Genomic DNA, 25746 nt, shown 5'->3' with positions numbered 1-25746 from the left:
CTCGCTCGAATGGAAGCAGCCCTGCAGCGAACACTTTAGCATCGCGTTGTCGAGTTGTCAAAAAGTGGCTTTCGCGGATCGAACCGAAAATTTGTATCCTCAAATTTAGCACAAAAATTCGTATTTTTCAGGGCCAAAATGAGTTCAAAATCAAAGCGTGGTGATAGTTCCGGCAAGGACGATGAGGTAACTACTAAATCTCCTCCAATTTCATCTAAACAAAGTGAATTTATCGCTTGATAATCACCCCATGAAAATCGACACGTCAGAGAAAATCATCACCCAAAACGTTTCTCTCTTCCTAGCCGGTCAAGATCAACAAATGGGACGGAACCGCCGTCAAGCACGCCCTGGACGATTCGGTCAAGACGGCCCTGATGAATCGAACCAACATGAAGGAACACCACGCCATCATCGATGGGCGGCTGCTGATCTGTGCCCTGGCCGTGGCGACCGCCCTGGTGGCCCTTGGCTACGACTACCAGTATTCCTTCCCGAGTTCCAAGCCGGTTCTGATCGTGTGCGTTTGTTTCTACTTCTTCCTGATGGGAGTGCTCACCGTGTACACGAGCTACGTCGAGAAGGGAATTTTCGCCGTCGGTAATCAGAAGGACGACAAGGGCAACCAGAAGCGCTGGCAGGCGAGCTCGGACATGAAGAAGTACGACGACAAGTACGAGCTGACGATTCAGCTGCGGGATGCGCGGGGTGTCCGCGAGGCGACCGTCGTCAAGTCGGTGGCCAACTTTGTCGACACCAATGGAACGATTCTGGACGATTTGGTGGCGAACGAACTGAGCCGCATCGTGAATTCGTTGAATTCCGAAAAGAAGGATAAGTAAAGGGTTTTAGAAGTAAGCTGAATCTAGAATGAAGTATGTCAAGCACAGTCACACATTTCCAGAGTTTGTGTTTCAACAAGACAAAATTGATGATCTTTATTAAATGTGTCTACCTTTAGAGATTCCTTGTGGATTGTTTGGACTGATAAAATAGCATCGATTGTATGATTTGCTTCTATCCGAAAATCGATTGGTCGTCTCTTCGCGAAAAACATGTCTTATAATAATGTTAGGAAAGTTTCTGATTTCTTTATTTATGACACTTTCATATGTTAGGAAAGATTTTTTTTAAGTAGTTCAAAGAATAGTTCATTTGAATCGTTTTACTTTACAGAGGGGAACGGTATTGAAATTGATTGATATTTGTCAATATTTTCGTTTTCAAAGGTACCTCGTCGTACTGCGTGCCTTAGGTTTGTCGGTGGCGGAACTACCAACTAAAACACATTTAAATTTACCGTTAAATGCGTGTTCGCAGAACAACTTGCGAGTGTTATGTATGTTTGTCAGTGGATTTGCTATCGATTCGCCTTATCTTAATTTTCAACTTCTGCACTTCTGCATGTCTTTCAAACGATATAAATGAATGAATTGATCAGTTAAGTTTGCAATTAATATCAACTGATGTAAAATGCGCACAACACAATCACTTGGCACTACCGGCACCGACAAAGTGACATGAATGACCATAGCAAAATCATTAAAATTTAAAATATTTGAAATATTTAGCTAAGATATGAACCCGCATGCAAAAGTTATGAATTGGTTCGTGTCTGATCTATTTTTCGCACATTATTTTTATCTAGATAAAAAAAATCCTATGGTTTTGACAGTTCGCATCACTGCACATTTAAATCGGCCGTTTACGATTTTCGGGCATAAGTCAGAATTAAGCGTCATGTAGGTGACATGAATGATCATACAAATTACATAGAATTTTTTGATCAAAGCACAACACTGACATCTGCCGCCGTGTTCGCGGAAAATATTTATCCTAGCCATGAATACGTGTACAAAATTTATGAGTTGGTTCGTGGCTTGTCTATTTTGAACAAATAATTTTTATCTAGGTAAAACATTTCTATGGTTTTGACAGATAGGATCGCTGCTCATTTGAAACGGTCGTTATGGATTGGAAGTTTAATGTCGTTTTCGTTTTTGCGGTGTAGCACTGGTGTAGTGTAAGCAGGAATAAGCGCGAGTCTTTGACAGCTCAACATCATTTGTTTGTGAACAAAGGTACACCTAAAATATTTCGGTGTACACTCAAAAAATTTCACATGTCATCATCATGTGCCTCAGGCACATGATGATGACATGTGAAATTTTTTGAGTGTATGGCAGTGCAGCCACCGACAAACCGACATGACACTAAATTCTGACTTATGCCCGAAAATCGTAAACGGCCTATTTAAATATGCAGTGATCCGAACTTTCAAAACCATAGGATTTTTTGATCTAGATAAAAATAATTTGTCCAGATTAGATCAGACACGAACCAATTCATAACTTTTGCATGCTGGTTCATGGATTAGCTAAATATTTCCCGCGAGCACGGAGCCAGATGTCAGTAGTGTGCTTTGGTCAGAAATTTTATTGGTTTTGCTATGGTCATTCATGTCGGTTTGTCGGTGGTGTGGCCACCGACAAACCGACATGAATGATCATACAAAGTATCATCAAATTTCTGATCGACGCACAAAACTGACATCTGCCGTCGTGTTCGCGAAAAATGTGTATCCTAGCCACGAACACACAAACTAAATGTATGAGTTGGTTCGTGTCTAATCTTTTCCGGGCAAATTATTTTTATCTAGATAACAAATTTCTATGGTTTTGACAGATGGGATCGCTGCACATTTGAATCCGCCGTTATGGATTCTCGATCAAGAGTTAAGTTTTAGTTTCATGTCGGTTTGTCGGTGGTGTAGCTACACCGCAAAAACGGTAATGACATAAGTTTCATGTCGGTTTTTCGGTGCTGCAGCTATCGAACCTGGTCAGCATGTCATTAGCAAGACTGACCAGCGAAGAAATATTGCGCATTCAGAGAGATATGTGAGAGATGGCACAGGACGTGGCAGAGAAGGCAGCCATTGCTGGACCATCTCTCGAAAGCATTTATGGGAGGTACGCAGGGAGAGATCCTGTGTATTCTGGATCCAGCGGATATTGTGCGAACAAATGGCATTAAGCCGTTTTTAAAAGCACGCAAAAAGCGCGAATCAGGATGCGGATGCATCTGGTCCGCCGAGGAACAAGACGACGAATTTGATGGCCACAATGAAAAACTCCGAATGAAGATTGAAGCCCATTTCGCCAATCCGTAAGTATACAGAAGTGTGGAATTAAAATGAAATTAGCGAATTTAGAATGCACTACATTGTACTAAGCTTGTACCAAAAAGGTGTTTTGACCGACATCGGTAATGTGACGCTTGGTCCTGATCATCCTAAAATTAAAGCTAATATAGGTGCAACCTTTGAATTAAAATTTTAATTTTCTGTTTCGTAGGAAATATCACTTCGATCACCAATACTTCATGTCAAACTTGATCATTGCTGTGTACTGTTACCAGGAACAATACCGAGCCGAAGTTACTTGTTCGTTGTGTACTTTTGCCGGAAAAAAAGATAAGCTCTCAGCAACCGCTGATGCTACTGGGAACTGGAACTGGAATATTTATAGTTTTACGTGGCATGTTGCCCTGAAGCATCCTAGTGGTTCAGATTTGGTTGCGTCCATACTATCCAAACGACGTGCTTCTGATGCTGTCAGTCCAGAAATTTCATCTCCTCCGAAGGTGCTTTTGGAGGTGGATGATATTGAGAACACGATCCCAAGCAAGATCCACATCAAGTAACATTCAGCTTGAGTCATCTACAGAGTCGTCCATTTCAAACGAAGCTGATGAAGATCTGGGTGTCATGTCAGTGCTAACATTTGAAAACGGCACAAAAGCCATTTGTAAACAAATGGCTTGTGGGCCCTTTACTAACTACTTGAAGTACACCCACGCGACACAACAGCAACATCGGGTAGGGGAAATTTTCCCCTTCCTGACGATGCTGTTGGTTTGCGTGGGCGTTCTTCGGGTAGCGAGTAAAGGGCCCACAAACCATTTGTTTACAAATGGCTTTTGCGCCGTTTTCAAATGTTAGCTGTTATGTAAGTTTATCTGTTTATAAGCGTATTTGAGAAAAAAAAGTAAGAGGTTGTATGGTTGTATCCAAGACACAACCGTAGATTTGACATATGATTACGAAAGGTAGTTTTGATGTCACAGCTAGTGTCACAGCAAAAGTATAGTAAATAATAAAATGATTTCTTAAATCGTTATCTGTTTTTGAGGTGCTCTGTCGGTGTCCATGTAGCCAATCCTGGACGATATGTCCGCTGGATTCTTTACTTAACTCTTGTTAAGTCCTTCTTCCAGTTCACTAAATATAAAACACTTCTGCTTTGGTTAATGATCAAAATACAAGAGAGCAACTTTATTATCTTCTGTCAACAGCAAACCTCAAGGAACAAAGTTAATTGCCTTTCAGGTATATAACATTGTTTGTGCAACGTCATCTACATGTACAACTACCCTACCCACTGTAGCTACTATACAAACGAATACAAGTAAACAATATATCAGTATCTCGAATACCTCCGCCATGGCAGGACGGTCAAGCAAACTGTGTGTTTTATCAATTTCATCTCCGTACCTATCACAACGATCATAAACACAACGTAGGATCCCGCCTGTGCGCGATCAAACATCGAGCATTACATAGAAAAGATAGAACCCATTTGAAGACGTAAGAGGGATAGGAATCTGTTACACTGTTAAGACAAATTCATTAAATTTCAAGTTCATTACAACTCCTTCCCTATTAAGTTGAAATACATAATCTAAACTGTAAATACAAAAGCTGATATGTTCTATTATTCGAATGCTCACCACATAGAGCTAAATTCAATTTCGATGGCCCTCAATATTCATGCTACGTTTGTTCAATAATAAATAAATTCTTCATGCGCTGGTTTTCTTTTCTTCCTGTAGAATTTTCGAATTCCTACAAACTGATCAACTGTGGAATCCTTGGTCTCGCAATTTTCTCGTAGTACTCCAGGGTGTAGTTCCCTCCTAGCTGGTGGTGGGTCCATCGACTGCTTGAAACCGCAGAACGGTTCTTCGTCATGCGATGCTGTGTATTTTCTCTTTTGCCCACGCCTATCCGCACCACTTCTTTCGACCTGGAACCACACATTTCGCTTCCTTTCACTCTTCTTCATGAGTTTTATCTGCCCCCTGTGGGCCGTGAGAAGATGTGCTCCGATGGCAATCTGAGTCCGCATCGCTATCGTAGTCCATACTCAGCCGCTTAAAATATTCATGGGGATCTTCCTCACTTGAAGCCTCACCAACAAACCTAACTGGATTCCCTGTCGGATTCTTTTGTTTGTTAATCAATTTATAACAATTCTTTTGTATGTGTCCTCCTTAATTGCAATAATGGCAAATGAAATTGGCATAACGCCCTTTAGTTTGCGATCTTGATCTGGACCTATAACCCCCATAGGGTTGCTGAACGCGCCTATCATAACGTCCACGCTCATGTCTGAATCTCTCTCTACCTCTTTCTACACCATCTCGTTCTCCATAACCTCTCGAATCATCTTTCGGAACCTTCCGACCTAATCTTTCTCTTACTGAATGGACTTCACCAGTCCTATTTATTGCCTGAGAACTATTCGTCGACACTTCTTTGGTTTTAAGAATACGCTCTGCCACTTTTAGGGTTAAGTTCTCTTCATCCAGGAGCCTTTGCTGCAAGTTTTTGTCATACACTCCATAAACTAACTGATCCCTAATGGCGGAATCCCTGAATTCCCCAAAATCGCATGTTTCAGCCAACAATTTCACATCAAGCAAACAATTTTCATTTGTCTCTGCTGGTCCCTGAACTCGGCATCTAAATCTATATCTCATTACAATATCTGATTCTACCTTGTCGTACCTTTCTTTTAACTTTTTGATAATGTCGGCATATGAAACAGTCTTCAAATCTGTAGCAGGATAAAGACGTTTAAGCTCATGGAATACTGTAACCCCACATAAACTTAAAAAGCTATCTTTTTTCTTAACTTTTTCTACGTAATAGGAGAACGATGTTCCTTGTACATACGGGTCAATAGTGCCGATTAGCCCCATAGTCTATTTATTGTTCACCACTTGAAACGCAAAAAGAAGAAACAAATTCAAGAAGAAGAAAAAAATACGACATCGAATTCTAATGCCCCGTAACTAGAAATTTCTAACCACGTACCTTTTTAAAACACCAGCCACCAGAACCTTTCAAACAACAAGCTACACCACCGAGTTTACAGCAACAGCAACCAGCAATCATCAACCGAATCAAAAATTTCCTCACACTCCTGACAGAGGCCTCAACCAGGGAACAATTTCAACCTGAGAGTTCAATTCACCGTATCCTTGCTTTGCTGCTCACGAGTACCTTCGTACCGGCTATGGAACAAAGAAAACAAAAGTTTTAGAATAAGCTCACAAAAGCCACACTTTGTTTTCTAAAACAAAAGAACTGTGAATTCACAGACTGCTAGTTTCAATCCTTTTCTCTATTAGGCTTTTTCAGCACCGCCCGAGGTCAACGTTATACTACCATACAACTGTGTGTAAGTGGCCTTTAAACTCACCTTCAAACGCTCCAGAATCCGCTAAATTTTGTCCAATACTTTTTCTCCAAAATCACTTCTATTTCTCACACGCGTTTTTCACTTTACTTTTACCTCGTCGTCAGCTGTTAAGTCCTTCTTCCAGTTCACTAAATATAAAACACTTCTGCTTTGGTTAATGATCAAAATACAAGAGAGCAACTTTATTATCTTCTGTCAACAGCAAACCTCAAGGAACAAAGTTAATTGCTTTTCAGGTATATAACATCGAGCATTAGGGCATCTTTAGCGGCGGTCCAATTAGCTGATTTGGTCTAAAATTTTGGAACAGATCCAGACTGAGCTCTTGCACCGGTGGTCTACATTTTGTTTTAGACTAGTTCTAAAATGTAAATTTTTTAAACCAGTATAATTCTTGATCTATTTTGAACTTAATTTGTGTCAAGGCAAGCACTATGCCAAACCAGTTTGACAGCTGTTCTACTCGTGGTTATGTTTTGTTTTCTTTCGGTACTGGGATTTTTTCTGCAAAACAAACCGATGTTTTCCTAGATTTTCTCCTAAACGAAGGCGGTTCCATCAAAGTGGTCATATCTAGCGATAAACAATTGACTGCTGTTAACACTGGCGGAGTTCCAGCTCTATCGCACTACCGATGCTGCTGTTACTATCGGCACCGTCATCGTCGCAAATGCAACAGCATCGCAAGGGAAGGATCAGGTAGGGAACATCCGGATTTTCTGAATTTCAAAGGACACTTCTGTTCTGCATGATTTATTCTGTTGTTTGACTCTTCTTCTTGTGGCCCCATTTGACGCTATTTAATTCTTTTGGATTCGGTACACCGGTTCTGGAGATTGCAAACCCATCTTTTGACACATCAAATCATATGCGAATTCAAAAAATAAGATCAATGGTAATGAAATAAAGTACCCCGGATCACCTTGGTTACTTCAGGGCATGTTCTGGGAGCCCCTAGGGAAGTGGCCAGTTTTTGAATTAATCTAAAACCCTTCGCGCGACACATCAAATCACATGAGAATTTAAAAACAAGATCAATGGTTATCAAATAAAGTACCCAGGACCACTTTGGCCACTTCAGGGAATATTCCGGGAACCTCCAGGGAAGTGGCCAGTTTCTGACATAGTCCACAATCCATCACGCGACACATCAAATCACATATGAATTCAAAAACCAAATCAATGGAAGTCAAATATAGTGCCCAGGACCATGTTGGCCCCTTCCGGGTATGTTCCGGGTTCCTCCAGGGGAATGGCCAGTTTCTGATTTGACCCAAAACCCATCATGCAACACAGCAAATCACACTTGAATTCAAAAACAAGATCAATGGAAGTCAAATATAGTGCCCAGGACTACTTCACCCACTTTCAGGAACCCCCAGAGAAGTGGCCAGTTTCTGACATGAGCCGTCACAAAACATGAGCGACCATAGGTGGATAAATACAGGTTTTTATTATTATTTTACTGGGAAGCAATTTTTAAAAAATGACGAACAGTTCAAGGCTTTTTGTTAAAGCTACATATCTCACCCGGAAACGACCATCGGAGGTCAATTTCGCGGTAAAAAAAGTTGTTGACTTTGCTCGGGTTTTGACGTTTGAAATAGAACGGCCAAAACTAGACCAACCGGTGCGTACGCACGCAGTTTGATCTATTTTAGCTTGATCTATTTCATTTTAGCTGTTTCAAATGTGACATAAATTTGGATCTAGATCAGACCACCGCTAAAGATGCCCTTACATATAGAAAAGATAGAACCCATTTGAAGACGAAAGAGGGATAGGAATCTGTTACACTGTAAAGACAAATTCATTAAATTTCAAGTTCATTACAACTCTTTTATTTGTAGTCCTGAAAAGGACCGATAAGTTGAAGGCTTCTAAGCCAGTTTAGAACAATGCTGTAGAAATTATTTCTTCGATGTTCTTGGAGATGATAGCGGTCCTCATGCGTTGCACCTGGATCGATTGGTGAACATTTTGGTGAAGGGTGATGGCATAGTAGTCCTCAATTGGGTTCTTTAATTTTGAAAAATGTATTGGATTTTCTACATCATCTGAAAGACCTTCGTTTTCTGAGCACAGCGATATTTTTTTCGAACCCACACACTTTCATCTCGGTATTTAAATCAAAATTTAAAGCAAATTAATAACTTCACTGTTTGACACAAAACTAAAAAAATAACTGACAGCTCACTCCCATACAAAGTGATACCAACAATCAATACGAAACTAACGATTTAAAATTGGATCACCACTTTAGTAGCCTATTGGTCCCAAGCAAACGATTAACGTACACGCTAAATTCAGCTTACTCACCGGGTGAGTCGATCGTACTCACTTTCGTCGAATGTATCGAGTTGTCAAAAATTGAGTAAACGAGAAATGTCAAACTGAGTAAAAGCCACTCAGTCAGCAAAATCCTGGACTTGGAAAAAATGCCAGTCATGTCGGAGGAAACCTCATAGAAAATGTTACTCAAAACTTGCTGAAATGCCTTCAAGTAAGTACGAATTGCTTAGGGAAACGGTGTTGGACCGGTTTTTGCTCCGGGAGAATGAATCCGGAGCAGGCAATTTTCATTTCCTTTAATAAAAATCAAAACAAAAACTCTCCCTGCAACTGAAAATACCGGTGAGTGGATTTGACTCAGTCTACGTGAGAACGTAGTTTACTCAAAAGTGAGTCAACATAAGACTACTCAATTTTGAGTAGCCATACTTGCCGCTGAGATGAGCACATTCGACTCAATTTTGAGTTGACCAGAATAAGCGTGTACCCTATTCTAGTTGAAATTCTATTACTACACTATGTTTCATTCAAAGTGTTTTTTATGTTACTTCATACGCGAAGTTAACGATTTTCAGAGTTGGTTGGAAATGCTAACATGAAGCTTTAGTGTGATGATTTATTAGCTAGAGAATGATCTTTAGAAGAGGGTAGGTGGATAGTTCCGTTAGAGTACGGCAGTATGAAAATTGAATAGAAGTTGAAAATGAGCGAAGGGCCATTAAAGCGACAGTTTTCAAGATAGACGCACATTTTTGCCTAGCCCGTACGATGTACGCGGGGACTTGAAGTATGTCTCCAAGTCCACAGGCAAAAATGTGCGTCCCTCTTGTTGCTCATAAACTGACTGCGGCTGTGGGCTGTGGACTTGGAGACATACTTCAAGTCCCCGCGTACATCGTACGGGCTAGGCAAAAATGTGCGTCTATCTTGAAAACTGTCGCTTTAATGGCCCTTCGCTCATTTTCAACTTCTATTCAATTTTCATACTGCCGTACTCTAACGGAACTATCCACCTACCCTCTTCTAAAGATCATTCTCTAGCTAATAAATCATCACACTAAAGCTTCATGTTAGCATTTCCAACCTATTCTGAAAATCGTTAACTTCGCGTATGAAGTAACATAAAAAACACTTTGAATGTAACAACTCAAGGCGGGAGTAGCCGTCAACGTACCCCATTCTAGTCGAAAATCTACTACTACGCAATGTTTGTTTTGATTCGCTATGAAAGTTTGACAGATAAAATGAGGGGTTATTGGTTTTTCTTATGTTTCGAGGGGTGAATCGATTAGCTTGGGACCGAAGAGAGTACCAGAGCTGAGCCAAAAAGTTGAGCACGTTATTTCGGGACCTCCTAGTCTTAGAGTTACCTCTATGCTACAATTGTAGAAATTTGAAAAGATTGAACTAACCATCAATTTTGGTATTCGGAAATTAAATCTGTGTTAGGGAAAACACATCAATCACAGAATCTGAGCATACCGGATGGTACCTACGTTCAAGCTTTTTGATGCAAATTTTAAGCCTCCCCTAATAAAAATAACCATAAAAGAGAGCTTAACGATGTGATCAAGGTATCATCCAAACCATTTATGGGATAGTTTACTCATCCGGGATACAGTTTATAATGGTATTTGTTTATTAGGGCCTTTATTAAGAAAATTCGGGAAGAATTTTATTGCATCAAAAAGGCAATCGATGATAATTTTAATTATCATAGCAACAGTTGCACGTTCATGCAATTTTTAATCGTGACCTTTTGAAAATTGATAGTCTTAATTTTAACAGATTCGAAGAAAAAATTCCTATCGATTGGAGTATTATGAATAAAAATCCATCATCTCTGGATCAAAATCAGACCAATTTCATGCCGCGACCGACTTTGGTTGCCTTAAAAATACATGGTATGTTAGATTTAAACAAATGGAAACTGACATCCGATTGATAACTTTGATGAAATGTCCAGAAAATACTCTAACAAATGTAAGGTGGTCCTGAAAAGGACCCTTTTGTCATGATGGTTGAGTAATGCTGAGCTATTAGGGTGTTCAACACAGATGAGGCTGGTGAGTTGTATGTTGTTTGATGAACGAGGGTGACGCACTTGGCATAGATGGTCCACAGCAACACATGAAGAGCGATTGATTCCGATCAGTAGCGGTGTGGCTTCTTCCTCCTTCTTCGGTGAATGGGCTGTGGGCTCAGCGCACTTTGTGTACTGGAGAACAATGTTCAACGCCACGCACCGGAAGCACTGCTGCTGCTACTGCTACTGACGAACAACCGAACACCACCACACACGGTGATTGAATAATCACCGTTCAGTGAGACCGGATGGAATTCGATTTTTAAATCTGTGTTAGGGAAAGCGCTTTTTGCAGGCAATCGGTGATAATTTGATCACCATTGTAACAGTTGGACATTTGTGTAATTTTCAATAGTGACCTATTGAAAATTTATAAAGTGTTCATTTTAGCAGATTTGTAGAAAAATTTACAATCGATTGGCTTGTTTAGAATTAAAATCCATCCGCTATTGACAGAGTTATAACTAGTCAAAACCTGACCACTTTTCGTAACGCGGTCCATTTTGTTTTTTTTTTAAATTGTACGCCCAATATGTTGCCGGAAGACGTAATCCTACGTCAAAAAACATTCTACTCTCGCTGTTTTATTTTTCTTATCTTTTAGATTCTGTCTAGTTTTAGGAGAACAGTGATTTAAGCAAATTAGTATTCCTCGAAGCCCTTGTTGGATATGTCGATGCAGTTGGCCTGTCGGGACAGGATCCATCGATGCAGAGCCGCTCTGTAGAGTGTAGAGTGACGATGAAAGTATTTTATAAACTTCAAAGTGAAGCGTGACGTGCAGGGCATAGTAATCCTACAGCAAGTCGTACTTCTTATCGTCGGTAAAGTAAATTACCGCAAACTTAGTCACGTTCCTCAGTTGTGGACGAACCGATAGTCCTGGCTGCGCATAAGGTCCCGTTCCTGGGTGTTGTACGCCCACCACAGGACAAACCATATCGCGTCCGTTCAGCTCTCCAGAGTACCGTTTGGGGAGTCTTGCTTCTGGCCGGCCTTGACTTTCTCGATCTCTCTCGGGTCCAGGTTGGAACACTGTATAGCTGCAGGTGCGGCTCCAAGGGGTACCTCACCCAGCCAAACTGCAACTCAGCACTGCGAGCCCGTAAAAAAAATCCAATCAAAATACAATGATTTTCATTGTTATTGTACTGCCAAAACATAGAACATTTTTGTCCATTATCAACATCACAACGAAATTCATGGTTTCCAACAAAGAAAATCATGGTATTTGAAATTGTTTAGGTAGTGTTTTGAAAATTGAATTTGTTTAGGTAGTGTTTTGACTATTATATACTCGGCGAGATACTCGGGTCACAATCGTTTATTTCAATTGTTCTCCTAGTTTTTTTTTATCGTAGTTGGCGTTAGTTTGCTCATGACATTTATTTAATATAGGGTAAATGTCGGCTTCGGCACCCATTGACTGTTTTCGGCAACCAAAATTTAAACGTTAATTTCACTATGTTTTACCATCAACACACTTCCCTGAATATATCCAAACGATTCTTTAGTCTTTCAGCTTCAATCTGATTATATTTGTAGGACCGAGCAATCTTGTTATGCCAGATTTTTCTTCAAATGAAGCATACGTACTACAAAATGGGGCTGATTTCGAGTTGCCGATAATAGAACAGCTGGTTAACACGCAGTTCTAATGGGAAGGTTGCCGAAGAAAAAGAGGCTGACGACAATAGTCACACTCACCTGAGAAGTTTAGAGCGTTGTAAAAACGCTTTCAATCAGTTTTGAAGAATTCTGTCGATTGGAATGGATAGAGAAGCAAGCAGCAGATGAATTGAAACAAACAGACACGTCAAATATGTGCGTGACGCTGTGAAAATGCTATTAGAAGTGCGGACGCTGCTTAGATTGACGAGAATACGTAAATTCCCCTATTTCAATTTTCGAATCTGTTTCATGGTGGAAAGCTACAACTCGGATTAAATCCTGATCAAGACTGTCCGGCTGCTTTGATGTCGACAACCGAGTTAATCAACGCGACTTTAAGCACACATTTTGCAGATCATCCAAACAGTGACGGTATTAAAAGCTAATCCGAGTTCGAGCATACCGCCATCAGTGTTAGTACATATAATGCAAAATATATGTGTTAGCGCTGCCTGCGTATGTTTGCGTGCTGCAGCCAATCGCTTATTTCGTGTTATGTTTTTACACTCGGTATCATCAACTTTCTTTCGTCTTTGACGACGGCTTGTGTTTTGCTGTTTTCATTCTTTTCGTAAAAGTTAATTCGTTTGCCGTATACAGTCCTTTATATCAGATCTGTGTTTGTTGTTCAGTATTCAAATAATAGCAATGGTGATTCAACGTTCCTACGCTCGACGGCTGCTGATTGCTAGTGCAATAGCACTAAGACACGTAACCACCCTAGCTCAGGCACAAAGCTGGAGAAGCTACTTGCAGAGACAACAGCAGCAACAACGGGGCAACAATACTGATCTCGTCATCTCGCGACTGCATCAGGCTCTTCTACAACACACCACCAGGGTGAGCAATTGGAGTTTTGATCTGACTAAGCACTTTGTTTGCGTTTTTTCAGCTGTCTGTAGTGCGATATTACTGTATATAAATGTTATCCCGTTCAGAGAGCAGTAGTGTTGATAGTGCTACCATCGTCGTCTTCTTCGTTGGAAGACTCAGTTCAAAGTCCAACACTTGAAATCACTTAAGTTACTTGATTGCGTGTGAGTTTAATTTGGGTCGGTTGATTATCGGTGTTGTTATCAATTGGATATAAAACCATAGTAAATTAAATGTTTTAAACCAGTGAGGAGTGAATTATTAATAATCCGTTACTGTGAAGTCAATTCGTCGAAAAAGAGATTAATTTACGTGCATCCCTTTTTTTGCAGCTGTGGAAATCCATTGAGGCGAAACCAACACGTACTAGTGCTACTACCGGGATTACATTCCTAGCATCGTTTTCATTGTTCTCGTCCAGTAGTTCGAAGAAGGAATCCACCGAGAAAGAAGTCAGCTCGAAAATGGCCGATGAAACTGCTAAGAATATGAGCGAAACGATACAGCACTCGGATCAGTTGTTCGATGAGAACAACTTCCAGGAGGCGTACGATTTGCTGCAAAAAAGTGCGGTGAGTAAATATTGAATAATGCACACATTTTGATTAGTCATGAATACTTTGCAGGCATGTTGATCACATATTACTGAACATATTTGCTCACACACACATTGCTCAATATTGCCCATAACTGAGATTTTGATTGGGCTTACTCTATGCAGAACGATTAGGAGCCTCTGCAAAAAGTTACTTGCCATTTAGAATCTAGCTCCACTGATCTCGTATACGTCTGTATACACAGAAAAATATTACCGTGCCAGCACTATGTTTGACGCGTTCCTAATGATGACGCACTCGTCTATTTTTGATCGCATCTCGATTTTGACATGATATTTTTTTAAACCTTGTTACACCATCATCCCTTGAGCACTGAAACTAATATATGCAGAAGTAACATTTCAAAAATAATTATTGAAAATACATACTCGAACATTATTGAGTGCGTCGATTTAGGAACCGCTTCGAATATGGTGCCTCCAGGTAATTGATTAATAACTTTTTGCAAATAAGTCGAATCGATGTGTGGTCTTCGGTCAAGTTGTTTATCAAATCTAAGTCTCAGGTATAGTTTAAAATGAGCAATGTGAAACTTTTCGGCAAGCAAATAAATATGTTCTATCAGTTTTACAAAATTTAAAAAGCTCCCGAAATCCTATATTGCCAAGTTTCTTTCTAATTTGGCTAGTTGTTGGGAACATCAATTCAAATCGAAAGAGCATGAGATCCAGAGGCTTGTAATCCATCATACAAGCTTGACCTACTCAAATGCCCATGCTGTAGGCAGCTTATTAGGAACTATTTTCAGCATCTGAACCTTATGAGAAGCAAAATTCGGCTTCTGGAACTTGTTTGAAATGGTTATAAATATCTGCAACATAAAATACACTGGGGGAAGTGAGTTCGGAAAAATCAACAGTTTTCTTTAAAGCCTGCTAGGCACCCAGATTGTGTTTATTAAATTTAAATCAATCATGTGGTATAATTAAAATCGTTTGTATGTCTCAAAACAAGGGCAGTTTAAAAATAAAACGCAGAATTATAAGATATTGACACGCATTGTTTTTTGTATACTTTCCCCCGGATATGGGGTAAGTGGTTTGATTACTTACCACTTGGATTTACAATTTTTTGACTCTGAAACCAAATTATACAAACTTTGTTAAAATTACAGGTAATAAAAATGTATCCTTCCACCAGGGTTAAGACCACAATCTTCTTACATTGGATTTATGTGACGAAAAACCCCATAAGTTCTTTAAAAAACGTCTTCATGTCAATCACATTAAATCTCAATATACATAAATATTGCCGTGAAAAGTAGTCCTGTCGGTAAAATTTAAAAATAATATGTATTTTCGCATTAATATATATATAATATTAATATATTTATATCTTTATTAAGAAGACTTTCAGCCATGGGCTGGTTCGTCTCCGGTTCGCATTAATAGATGTTGCACATAATCATTCCTAAACAATTGAAATAGGCGGAACAACCAAACGTAAACAATGGCTTTAAACGCAAATTCCACGAGAATCAAAGCACATCCAAGCAATCTAATACCATCATCTGATAGAGCAAACTTCCTTTATAGAATGGTATTGTTAGTTTGTGTGGGGGTGTTTTAATTCTCGAGAATTTTGTGTTTAAAGCAATTGTTTACGTTTGGTTGTTCCGCCTATTTCAATTGTTGGTCTACATTTATTAAAAAAATCCTATCCAAACGTTGGAGATACCTAGTATGCATTTAGGCGTTTTATTTCAATGATTAAGGTTAATCCGCCAGCATAATTAAAATTAACAAAATGTCACTTATACATGAGTTCATACCATTCAAAATGCTGCAAGGTAGCACATAACATATGTGAAACTTCATGTAAAATAGCTGACTAAAAGTTGACCTATTTTTTGTGTTGCCTCAGTGTAGGGTTACCATTTCAAAAAATTGAAAAGGAGGACATTTCATTTCAATTTTAGAGAAAAGGGAGGACATAGAATATATTTTGTATCATCAATGGAGGAGGACAACGAGTTTTTATCGAACGTTTTGAAAACATATGCACTTACTCAAAATTTATGATTTTCAAAAGGTGTAGTGTAGTGTAGTCGTCATCAATTCGATTATAATCATTATTCTTTAAAGGAAAAAGGGGACGTCATAATTTTTTGGAAATTCAAAAGCAGGTTTTTCGTTTAAACCGAATAAATTTGAAAATTCATTACGTTCCCTTTCGGTAATTGGTAGTTTGTCTATTGGGTTACGTCCAATTAAAAAGCAGTAATCCTTTCTAACGGATACTAGGGTTTTTGATCTAATTTCCGTCCTACTAAGCACAACCCACGCGTTATCTCTCTTTCTTCAACGGGGTTTTAACAATAAATGAAATGTTTCTATCAAAGATGACTTCTAAATTTATTCCCCTTTCCAAAGTACCGTTGAATTTGATAAAGAGCCACACATTGTTGAGATATTGTTAAAAATCTAACACTGCTTCTTGATTCCATATTCGTCCTACGAATTTCAATTTCGTCCAAACGCATTGAAACGCCATTGGATTTTCTTCGTCCTACGGATGAAGGTAGAAAAAGCGAGTTTGCTAGGAGCGCTTCTGTTGTTTTGAGAACAATGAGTGTAAATATTCAGCCAATACGCTCTAATAGGCTTCGTTTTGTAGCTTGTGAACTAACGCATCAGTACAATCGTATTACTGTTTTGTGCACGGTGAAATCATTGATTATACTGATGTTTTCTGCTCGATAGAACGGAAATGGATGATTACGACGAGGTAGTGCTCTACCTTACTACCTAGCCTTCAAATTTAATTATACAGTACCGGTCATATTAGGGCACTAATGCTGGAATTTTGTCCCTCTAAACAAGTCTAATGGACTGCAACTTTTTAATATTATGGTATTGAAAATTCTGAAATTGATACTGCTGGTTGGTTGAATAATAACAAATTAACGGTATGAACTTATTAAGTTGAATTGAAATTAAGAATTGATTGTGCTTCAAGAAATTACAATTTTTTAAACGGTGTTCAAACAAGACTCGTTTTACTGAAATTACTCATACTTCATGTAGAGTCAACTCATCATCGCTCTAAAAAATACTGATAAATTTTGAATATTTGATCAACCAGCAGCCTAAATTTCAGCAATTTAAATGCACATACTAAAAAATTACAGCTCTTTGAACTTTTTTGGACAGACAAACACTTTACAATGAGCCCTTTAAGAGAGGAGCAGATTCAAAACAAACTGCCTTGGCAACATCTGCCTGGGATGTTTCTGGCGAAACTGCCAATGGAATCAAGATAGGCGATGCTCGGTTGGCTCTGGCTTTGACAGTTCGTTTGGCTCAAAACCAGCCAGTCCGCTCCTTTCCTATACTAGACCCTTTATAATATGACTGGTTCTGTACATACCTGGAAATGAACTAATGAACTGTTTTGCATTAAAACGTCAGTTTAAAAACTTCAAAACCTTTCAAATAGGATGAGGCGTCAAAATAAAATGAAAAATTTATTTATTAAAATCTTGCTTGAAAATATTCAAGGATTAAAAAGGAGGATATTTTGAGGCAAAAGGAGGACATGTGAAAAAATGTTGAAAAAGGAGGACATGTCCTCCTTTAGGATACCATATGGTAACCCTACCTCAGTTGTATAACCATTAGACTGATGCAAAATTTGAAATTTTCGCTCCACAGTGCTTAAACGGTTTCAAATTGGGTCCTGCTTAGCCTCCCAAAATTTGAACTACTTTATTAAGAAACTGACTTGGCACAAACCATTTCAAGTTTATATGGGAATTACTATGGGAAAACTTTTGTTTTTGTTCATATCTATCTAACAATCCACCACATCACTATGCTTTTAAAAATGATAGCTACAACATTGTTTTTTTTTATTTTTTTTTTATTTTTGTGATTTTTAGCCGTAGGCTAGTTCATCACATAACACACATTGTTGAAAACCACTTTTCAATCAAATGTAAGGAACAAAAGTTATTAATGATTCAAGTCACTGATGTCTTATGACTATGCTAATTCAACTGTTCAGCAGGCAACAGGTTCGAAGAATAGAGCACAAATATCATGGCTAAAGAGCCTGAATTTATAAAGAGACGACATCTTATCCATTTGACAGGTCTTCTGCTCGATTGGAATGACTTTTCATATGACTTTGACAGACAATCGATTGTTCCAATTTTGACATGTCGCCTCTTTATAAAATTAGGCTCTTTAATCATGGCTACTATGTCACACTGCAGAATACAGTGTTGCCCACAGAACAGCTGCTTGATCATGCAATAAGATTATCAATCTCTTAAACAGTTAATAACAAGTTAATTCAATTTGACATTTGGCTGAAAAACTATATTCCGCAAAGTTGTAGCTTAGAAAATTTCCCGTAAGATTAATTACATAAATTTTCGAAAAAGCAATATGGAAAATTAGCAGAAGACAATGAACAAAAAGTTTGGTTTTTCCATAGTAATTTCCATATAAATTTCGAATAGTTTGTAAAAAGTTTAAATTTTGAGAGGCTAATCAGGACCTGATTTGAAACCGTTTGAGCACTGTGGAGCGAAAATTTCAAATTTTGCATCAGTCTAATAACCATAAAGGTAACTCTAAGACCAGGAGGTCCCGAAGAATCGAGCTCATCTTTTTGGCTCAGCTCTGGTACTATCTTCGGTCCCAAGCTAATCGATTCACCCCTCGAAACATAGAAAAATCCACGAACCCCTCATTTTATCTTTCAAAATTTCATAACGAATCAAAACAAACATAGTGTAGTAGTAGATTTTCGACTAGAATGGGGTACGTTAATCGATTTGCTTGGGACCAATAGGCTAGTCAAGGAGTGAGCCAATTTAAAATCGTTAGTTTCCATCGGTTGGCATTGGCGTAGCTAGAAAATTTATCTGGAGGGGGCCGAAGGGGGGGGCGGCTGCCCTTTTTAATTTTGCAAAACTACGGTTTATTAAAAACTCTCTCAAATTGCGTCCAAGGCAACTTATTTTTGGTTACATTTTTTTTCTGTGACCAATAATATGACATTAAGGCTTACTATTATTTTAATGGTGAAACAATAAATTTGATTATATTTATTCCATAACAACGATTGCGACCTCGATTGGGAGAGACTTAAACTCTTACTGATTTTGAACAAGCAATGATCGTTTGTTCATGTTTTTTGTAATAAAATCACAGTCCGGATCTTGTAAATGTAAGCATCTCAAACTTAAGAAAACTCTCAGGGTTAGATAATTTCATGAATTTTGCAACTAGATTTTTTTTTCTGATTTTGAATATATCACCATCAGTCCAATCTCAGACATAGGAACCAAAATTAAACTCTAGGAGTTTGAATTTTATCATTTTATAAAATTCTTGCTGTTTCAAGGTAAAGTGCACACAGAATAAATTTAATACGTTTAGGACGTATGAAAATGTTCAAGAGGCACAGTTTTTTGATGTAGGACTACGTCGGTTATTTCTATATGGGGGTACACTTTGTGAAAACTAAAAATGGAAGATGTAACGAAATTATGAAAGATTTTGAACGTTAATAACTCAGCTGCTCCTGGACCAATTGCTATAATTTTATCACCAATCGATCAGAAATATTTCTACGCATTGATAGCAATGCTGCTGATTTTCAACAAGAAATTATTTAAAAATTGGGAAATTTCAAGCATTGTTAAAAAGCGTCGAAATAACCAACAAATCCACTTATTACGTACATGCATATGCTTCAGATGCACAATTCTTAACATTGTTAATGTTAAAATAGAAATAGTGTTGTGATCCCAAACCCATATGTTTTCAAGATTTTTAACTAATAAAAAAGGATATCTTTGATACAGATTGTAAGCATAAATTCTTCGAATACAAATGTTAATAAAAGTTAACGAATTTAGATCTTATAATTGATCTAAATTCGTTAACTTTTATAACTAAGATAAAATTGCAATATCCTTCCTGGACAGTCATTTCATCAAAAGTCTAGTACATTAATATAAAAAACAAATAAGAATTTTAATACTAATAGTATGTTTGACCTAATCAAGAGTTAAAAAAAACTCCACATAATAAATAATTTCATATCATGGGCTTAGACAAGTTTTGAATCTCCTGGTCTTCAAAATTCGTAATTCAAGATCTTAGGAAACTTACTTTGATTCTGAGACTCACAGCATTTATCCAGAGAAAAATTGTTCGATATAAGAAAGTAAGAAAAACATAGGAATCGAATATTTCGAAAAATCTTGACTCGTGGCAAAAATTGTGAATAATCAGGTTATAATTCAATTTCATCAGGTTTTTAAGATACTGGATTTTGAATGTCATGATTCTGATATTTGAAGTGAAAAAAAATTTTGAACTAACTAGCAAAATCAATATTTAACTATTTTTCTAATCGAAAGGAATACACTCGAAACTTGCATGATTGAATTCCTGCTTATAACTAGATAGTAATTTAACTTTTTTTTACAAAATTGGGATGTTTTAATTTTTTTTAAATTTAGTTAGTTGTGGTTAAACCCATTTGGTATCAATTTATTATTTACATGTACATTATACAGAAAAGAACTTTTTCAGGTAATTTATTTAATCAACAAATACAAACAAAAAGCACGGAATTTTTATGTACTGATCCATGCAAACTATCCTGCAGCTGAATTCCGGGCATACAATTCATCGAAACGAAAGAAATTTATACATATTAGGTATATGCAGAAATTGAAATCTCTGCACAGAATTTAGCTGCTGGAGTGCAAGCTAAAACACCAAGACACGGGTCTTCCCTATAGATAATGTACAAATATGGCCGTAAATCAAGATTCATCATTCAAGATTCCATCTGATTCCATTAGCTGGAAAACTTTTGAATACTTTCTGATCAACCTACAACCTACCAAATATCCAGTGAACTTTACTAATATCTTGGACTATATGGAAATCTTTCGAATATTTCCTGATGTCTAGGAAGGATGTTTGAAAGAATATCCTGTAACTTATGCAACGTTTCCTGAACATCTACAAAACATAGGTTTTACAAAATTTCCTCAACTTCTACAAAGTTCTCTGAATTTATTGCAAATTCCTTGAACTTCTATTTGAACTTTTACGAAGTTTCCACAAGTTAAAGAAAAATTCCTGGGCTCATGGATAGTTTGTAGATCCTGAAGACGTCTTATTGCCATCGATTTGATATAATATAATTTCTCAAAATTGTTTCTTCTAGTCCAGAACATAACAAAAGTAATCAACATAAAGGACTTAAAAAAATCTTTGTTGGTGGTCCAATTGTATCACTGTTAAATAGTAGCTTTGAACTTAACAAGCTTGACAAAATACCGGTGAGTCAAAAACAAACACCAACAATTCTGGAGGGGGCCCAGATAATTCTGGAGGGGGCCTGGCCCCCCTGGCACCCCCATTAGTTACGCCGGTTGGTATAACTATTTTAGTTGGACACTGAACGTTCATAATGACCAATGTGGAAAACATAAACAATGGCTTCTGTCGTAAACCTCTTGTAGTTCAAAGCCAATCTATAACATATATGTATAACTCTATAACACAATCATCGTGATGGTTTACTTGAGTGAGTTTAGATTCTCGCGAAATTCGCGGAAGAAGTAGTTGTTCACGTTTGCGACATTGGCTCTTATGAATTAAAAGCAGATATATCTAGATAGAGCTGGAATTAGGGCCAAAAAGCTTTTGTAAACAATGACTTCTATCGATGATTTCTAGAAATTCAAGGCACGCTCACACAAACCAACATCCTAATCGGGTAGAAGAAGACTTCCCCCACAGACAAACAGACGTAACTCTTTATTGTGTATCTTCGTTCACGCATTTAACGGTTGATTTGAATATTATCAGTTCCGCGAACTACTCGACGCAGTGCTGGCATCGGATCACTTTGACGTTTCTATACATTCTATAGAACTTGTATGCAATATTGTTTGCGAGTTAGCGAGCAAGCTTGTTTTCCGCGAGAAGCCAGAGAGATGTCGTTACTGAGGACCTATGTTTTGATATACTATGTTTTCAAGATAAACTTTTTCAAAATGTTACGTCTGTTTGTCTGTGCTTCTCCTACCCGATGGTTATGTTGGTTTGCGTGGGCGTGCATTGAGTTCTTAGAAATTATCGAGAGAAGTCATTGTTTACAAAAGCTGTTACACCCTAATTCCAGCTCTATCTAGATATGGTTGCATGCTTATAGCGAATTCGTTTATTATTCAGTTCCAACCTGGATCGGGCATCAAGATTGGGACTGCTTCTTTTTCTGACAAACGTCAGTTTGCTCGTTTGTTTTTAAAAAAACCTAGCTCACAGGGCAAGAAAAAAATACTCAAAATTAAGTTTTAAAAAACTCAACTTTGGGTTCTATCATTTGAGGTCTGCCGTTGAGTGAATCAGAAAAGCGGCGTTGGTTAAAATTTACTCAACTATTGAGTAATGATAAATGAACTCAAATATAAGTTTATTTTCATTGAGGTTGCTCTTATGCGCCTTTAACCATTTCAGTTTTACAAGCGTTGATAGACGAGTGGTCAACACACGGGCCCCGTAATCTCAACGTCCATGGTTCGGTTCCAGTCTGCTCCGTTTTATTATTTTTTTGTCAACTTGATCAACGATCAGGATTGCTCAAAATTGAATTTTCTTCTTTAACTTAATTTTACCTAGCCCCACGGAAGCCACGTGATGAGTGAAAGGAACTCAATTTTGGGTACTTTTTTCTTACCGTGCAGGTTGAGATTCGTTCTGACAAAAAGTTCGGTTTCGCACTTTTGTAATGTAACCATTCGTGAAGAATCCTTGAGGTTCAAGTTAAACTCGGTGGCTTAAGCGCCAATCTCTTTACGAGAGACCACCGGTCGTGTTTGCTTTGCCCGACTTAGAGACTGATCCTCAGAGGAACACCTTTATACGATCCATTCACCATCAGGGAAACCCGTAATCTCAAAGAGGTCCACAAATTATAGTCCCAATTTTCATTAAACCTAATGAACCAAGCTAGACCGAATGTGTCTGATGCAAATCCAAAATGAGCCCAAGAACTCCATGGCGAGTGAGCCAGCTAAAAAATCGTGACGGAAAAATAAATAACACAACGAAAAACTTCAAATTTCAATCTAGTTTCACATCATTCTTCAACATTATTTCGGGTTGGACTAAACTCGGTTCAAAAAAACAATCGCCAAGGTCCTGGCAATGGCGACTGTTGACCTTCCGACGACCTGTGATGATGGCGACGGTCTCGGAATGGCGCCGATCTAGCTGCGGATAGCGTGCAGCGACGAAAGATGACCCGCATATCGGTATGGCCGAAATTAAAGGTGCGGAGGTAGTGGTGGCTGGACTTCCGATTTACTTTCGAGAGAGCTTAGCATCGACGGAGTCGAGCTTTCCCCGGAAGATTCGCTCCGCGGAGGAGAATTCGCACGGCTTTGCGTACACAGCAAAAAAATAATTTTGATATCACATCAAAGTGGATGCACTACAATCATGTCGAAAATTTCATGTAATTTTTATGACCACATAAATAAACAAATGCAGTAAAAGCAGCGTAATGTCAGTTCATGCATTGTATTAATGATAATTTTGTCCTTTTTAGCAAGTAATATTACACCATATTTTCGACATGATTGTAGTGCATCCACTTTGACGTGATATCAAAATTATTTTTTTGCTGTGTACTATGTTTCCGCTATGACCACCCGAGATGAAATTAAATCTCCCCCCTCTTTGGTTAAAACCCGAACCGAGGTACGCAATTGGCTTCGTACTTCTGCGGTCCGAGCTCTCGAGTGTCACGGTCCCAGAGTTGTAGCGTAATGGGGACTCTACCAACGGATTTTGGCAACCGTCGGGTAAAATTTCGCTTAATCAAACTAGCGACTTCACGACACTCCGTTTAACTACCTACACAGAAAAAAAAGTTGTTGAATATTACATCCAAACTGCTGCAACCAGGTCAATCCATCGGTTGTGTAATATAACGTTGTACGATGAACATCGATTTTGCGTTGATGTAATATTGTATCTGCTTTTTGCTATTACATCATTATTACATTGATCGATATTACATTGACGCCACAAGAAACCAGACGGTCTGGCGACGATGGATGCCGAACTCGCCGAAAATTCCAGCCCGTACAACAACAAAACCGTTGAACGAGCTTTTTTGTATTTAGAAACACTATTTACACAGCGGTTTCAAACGCGAACTACTTGCTACAGACAAGAAAATTCTTTATCTTTTTGATCGAAATTCACTGAGTTCACACTTAAATGACAAACTTGAAAACCGCGTCAAACACTACTGCCTTCCAGCCGATTTGTTATTGAAAAGTTTTGTGAATTTACTTAAAAAGTAGAATCACCAAAACCATCATTATATTTAGTCGAAGATGCTATGTTTCAAATAACAGACTAGAAGTGGTCATTTTTATACGATAGATGAGAAGATGTAATTATATTATAAATCCACTTTCCCATTCCAGAACCCCGAAGCGTACGAGATCAAATGGCGCTCAGCTCGTGCACTGTTCAACCTCTCGAAGAGCACTCCAAGTCCCAAGAAGGAACAGATGATCCGGGAAAGTTTCCAGTTTGCATCGGAAGCCCTAGCGCTGAACGATAACGACTTCGCTTCGCACAAGTGGTACTCGATCCTCTTGGATACCAAGAGTGGTCTGGACGGCATCAAAGAACGTGTCACCCAGCTGGAGAACGTCAAGAAGCACATGAAACGCGCCTTGGAGCTGAACCCAACCGACGCCACCAGTTGGTACATCCTGGGACAGTTCTACTACGGTCTGGCCGATCTTCCCTGGTACCAGCGGAAAATTGTCGCTACGATCTTCGCTACCCCTCCGGAGGGAAGCTACGAGGAGGCGCTGGAGTGCTTCGAGAAAGCCGAACAAACTAAGCCGAACTTTTACTCGATGAATCATCTGATGTTGGGCAAAACTAATCAGGCCCTTAAAAGGAATGACAAGGCAAAGGAGTATCTTTCGTTGGCGGCCAACGTGACGGTGCTGAACGAGGATGATAAGCAGGCCAAGGAGGAGGCGGCAAAGCTCTTGAAGAAGTTGTAGATTAGATGCTCGGTGCTATTGTAGAATCTTGCAATTCATGAAACCATATCACATTTTGTACTGATTATGCTATATTTTTGTTATCGATATTGTTAGGTGGGAAAGTATATAATAAATTTTTTTTTGGTGCGATAGGAACGAGTTAAATGTTTTAATTGCCTTTCGCGATTGGTCCGACTAAGTTCAACAAAGACGAACGGGGTGTGTGTGTGTGTGTACGTGTGTGTTGTAATTTGAGTTTACTAATTCACTTGATTGCGCGCGCTGTGCCTAGTCGATTGCCAAATTAGTTACAGCGCTAATTGTTTGTCTGCCAATTTTAGCAATTCATGGAAGAGTTGTAAACAGCACCTAGGGGGTAGACGGGGCAAGATGGCCACCCTAAGGTTGATATAATGTGTATACACACTAAGATTTTTTTACAGGGGTCAGTATTTTTTTACTGGGTTTTTGAATTGCTGAAAAAGACGGTAAAAATTCAAATGACCGTTGTCCGTAAGGAATCAATGAAATCGACCAATTTTATTTTCTATCATGAAATGGGGTTAACAGAACTAAGTAGGTACAAGTTCAGAACAAATT

General features: G+C 38.5%; 2 protein-coding genes across 4 annotated transcripts; both read left to right on the top strand.

Annotated features, from left to right (window-relative positions):
• The first annotated feature begins 45 nt into the window (after window positions 1-45).
• Spase25 (Signal peptidase complex subunit Spase25) lies at window positions 46-984 on the top strand. Its single transcript, XM_065228021.1, has 2 exons — window positions 46-186; window positions 306-984. The coding sequence occupies exons 1-2, from the start codon at window positions 139-141 to the stop codon at window positions 840-842; spliced, it is 585 nt and encodes a 194-aa protein (XP_065084093.1). The 5' UTR covers window positions 46-138; the 3' UTR covers window positions 843-984.
• Window positions 985-13202: 12218 nt separating this feature from the next.
• On the top strand, window positions 13203-25304 carry LOC135706334 (regulator of microtubule dynamics protein 1-like). Of its 3 annotated transcripts, none has more exons than XM_065227948.1 (3): window positions 13203-13437; window positions 13803-14042; window positions 24568-25304. In XM_065227948.1, the coding sequence occupies exons 1-3, from the start codon at window positions 13246-13248 to the stop codon at window positions 25162-25164; spliced, it is 1029 nt and encodes a 342-aa protein (XP_065084020.1). In that variant the 5' UTR covers window positions 13203-13245; the 3' UTR covers window positions 25165-25304. The 3 variants fall into 3 exon arrangements, with proteins under 3 accessions (XP_065084020.1, XP_065084023.1, XP_065084021.1); XM_065227951.1 differs by lacking the exon at window positions 13203-13437 and adding an exon at window positions 13540-13634 and having other exon boundaries at window positions 24568-25303; XM_065227949.1 differs by lacking the exon at window positions 13203-13437 and adding an exon at window positions 13557-13649 and having other exon boundaries at window positions 24568-25303.
• Window positions 25305-25746: the final 442 nt, after the last annotated feature.

The sequence above is a fragment of the Ochlerotatus camptorhynchus genome, unplaced genomic scaffold (assembly GCF_037179485.1).
Source record: "Ochlerotatus camptorhynchus isolate MF236.1 unplaced genomic scaffold, CSIRO-AGI_Acam_v1.1 ptg000277l, whole genome shotgun sequence".
NCBI classification, from domain to species: Eukaryota; Metazoa; Arthropoda; class Insecta; order Diptera; family Culicidae; genus Ochlerotatus; species Ochlerotatus camptorhynchus.
Note: the sequence above shows the minus strand (reverse complement) of the source record. Positions and strands in the feature narration are given on the sequence as shown.

Excerpts from the sequence above, each read along its gene's own strand:
- LOC135706334 (XM_065227948.1), top strand. The coding sequence starts at position 13,246 with ATGGTGATTCAACGTTCCTACGCTCGACGGCTGCTGATTGCTAGTGCA. Across the intron at positions 13,438-13,802 it reads TTCTACAACACACCACCAGG|CTGTGGAAATCCATTGAGGC; the intron begins GTGAGCAATTGG and ends CTTTTTTTGCAG. Across the intron at positions 14,043-24,567 it reads ATTTGCTGCAAAAAAGTGCG|AACCCCGAAGCGTACGAGAT; the intron begins GTGAGTAAATAT and ends TTCCCATTCCAG.
- Spase25 (XM_065228021.1), top strand. The coding sequence starts at position 139 with ATGAGTTCAAAATCAAAGCGTGGTGATAGTTCCGGCAAGGACGATGAG. Across the intron at positions 187-305 it reads GTTCCGGCAAGGACGATGAG|CCGGTCAAGATCAACAAATG; the intron begins GTAACTACTAAA and ends CTCTCTTCCTAG.